Genomic DNA, 2,205 nt, shown 5'->3' on the forward strand with positions numbered 1-2,205 from the left:
TACTTTTCCTCCGAATCTGTACTTTGCTTTTTCTGGAGCAGCATCCCTATGCTGTCCTGCTGACGTGGGTCAGGGAAAGACACCCTCCCTAAAGGCTGTCTTGGCTGTCTTCTCCTTTCATTAGCGGGGTAACCTAGAGTTCCCCAAGGAGCCTGGTACGGAAGTGTAATCTTCCCCTGGGACCTACCTGACATCCGAGACAAAGTGAAATTTAAAGTCGTAAATATGGGAGAAAACAAGGCCGCTGTTTTCGAGATGGCTTTTGTGCCTGGGGCTTGGTGTGAGTCTAAACCCTGTGCATTGTCGGGCCCCTCCTTCATTCCTCCTTCCTTGGTTCTATGGATCTACGAAGTAGAATTGCAGCCCTCTCAAGGCTAAACCTCCTGGCCAGGACTCAGACTGCACAGTCGACCTTCCCCATCCGCCCGGAGAATTGAATGACTACCAGGAGGCCAGAAACAAAACACTTAAATGTTGCATTTATTAAGGAAATGTTAAATAGGAAAAAAAAAGTCAAATGGTGTCACGGATATCAAGAGCACTTTTGTGGCGTAAACCGTGCAGACACGAGCTATGAATTCTACTCTGGATCTTTGTCCCGGGCTTAGCTGGAGCGCCAGCCTCCCCAAAAGACCCAGCTGGAAATGCACTAAAAGAAAGCACTTAACCCCATTCACAGTCTCAGGCTCCCCTCCCCCCACCCCTTCTCCCAGGATGACAAAAACTCTAACCCGCAGGCAGGCAAACAGGCCACTAGGGCATAAAAGACTTATCAAATATTTGTATTCAAGCAAACTAACACAGATCTCTTAAAACCACAGGTTACTATTGATCAAAGTTCCACTCTCCCCGTAGGTCGCAAAAACCCACAAGCATCTATGTTCCCATTAGGTCTAGCAGCGTGCTGTACAAACAGGTCACTTTCCCGGTCACCCGGCTACTGGTGCCTCTGGATATTCCCCCCACCCCCCCGCCTTGCTCGGCCTCTCCAGATGTCCCCAGTGCTGGGCCCACCTGCAGGTGGAAAGGGGCCTTCGCCCGGTCCATCTCCCCGCATCTCAGGCCAACAGCCGCTTCCAAAGTTCTGCTCCCTAATCGCCCTCTTTTGCCACCTGCTGCTGAGTCCCGAAGTCTGGACGCGCCTCGTCTGCAGGCTTCCTTGGGGGCTTTCGGAGAGCGATCAGAAATGGGTCACTTTTTTTCCCCCAAAGACAGAAGTCGAGAGAAAAAAAAAACTTGACTCCCACAGGTTTGCTTTGCTCCGTCTCTGATGGTGAGGGGTGCATCGCGGCTGGCGGAGCCCTGGAGGTGCCAGGAGCACCAGCCGTGGGGGACCCGAGGGCCACTCAGTAGGGTCCCACGACCACTGCCTCAACCTCTTTAGACGGCCTCCGGTCCTTCACCAGGAAGTTGATCATGCCTTCGGATTTGATGAGCAGGTTGCAGCCAAGGAAGAAGATGCCGAAGACCACGGTGAGCGAGAGCACGCACATGACTGCGATCTGCACCACACGCATGATGTACAGGCTACGCTCGTCGGGGCCACCCTCGGCGAAGCCATCGTCGGTCACCACCGACGCCTGGGTGCAGCAGCGCACGGCGCGCTCCAGCGCCTCGCTGCTGTTGGCCAGGAAGAGGCCGGCCACGTCGGTCTGGTTGCCCAGCACAGAATTCATCCCGGGAGCAAGCGGGAGCCGGAGAGGCGATGATCGGAGGGGTGGAGACCGGGGTGGCGGTGGAGAGGGAGGAACAGGTGCCTGACGGAGCGCTGGCTGGCACACTTGTGCGTGCGGGGCTCCTCAGCCTCCCTTTCAAAGTCCCCGGGCCGTGAGTGTCTCAGGAACCTCTCCCGGGCGTGCTGCAAGCTGGCTCGTGTGCGCCTTGTGCTGCCCGGGCAGTGCTCGTTCCCGGCGCTCGCTCGAATGGGAGCTCTTGGAACTTGGCGGGTTGGGCCGGAGGGGCAGTGGGAGGCGCGGGCCGCGGCGGTGGCCCGGCGGCTGCTCCGAGCGAATAGCGGCCCCTGCTGGTGACAGAGCCGCGCTGCGCCCCGCTCGGCCGGGAGGTGGGGGCGAGGAAAAGAGCCAACCTAGCAGGCTTTGTGGTGGTTTCTGCAATTCCAAAGGCCAGGGAGGGGTCACTAAACACTCCTGACGTGATGAACAAGTAAAGAATTTGGGGAGAAAGGCTGAAAGAGGCAGAGGACCT

The 2,205-nt window shown here is 57.2% G+C and overlaps 1 protein-coding gene across 1 annotated transcript; it reads right to left on the reverse strand.

Annotated features, from left to right (window-relative positions):
- Nucleotides 1–451: 451 nt before the first annotated feature.
- On the reverse strand, nucleotides 452–1,905 carry Rprm (reprimo, TP53 dependent G2 arrest mediator homolog). The gene has a single exon (XM_059259141.1). It carries the CDS (start codon nucleotides 1,674–1,676, stop codon nucleotides 1,347–1,349), a length of 330 nt encoding a protein of 109 aa, XP_059115124.1. The 5' UTR covers nucleotides 1,677–1,905; the 3' UTR covers nucleotides 452–1,346.
- Between the last annotated feature and the right edge of the window lie 300 nt (nucleotides 1,906–2,205).

Source organism: Peromyscus eremicus, chromosome 4 (assembly GCF_949786415.1).
Source record: "Peromyscus eremicus chromosome 4, PerEre_H2_v1, whole genome shotgun sequence".
Taxonomy (NCBI): domain Eukaryota; kingdom Metazoa; phylum Chordata; class Mammalia; order Rodentia; family Cricetidae; genus Peromyscus; species Peromyscus eremicus.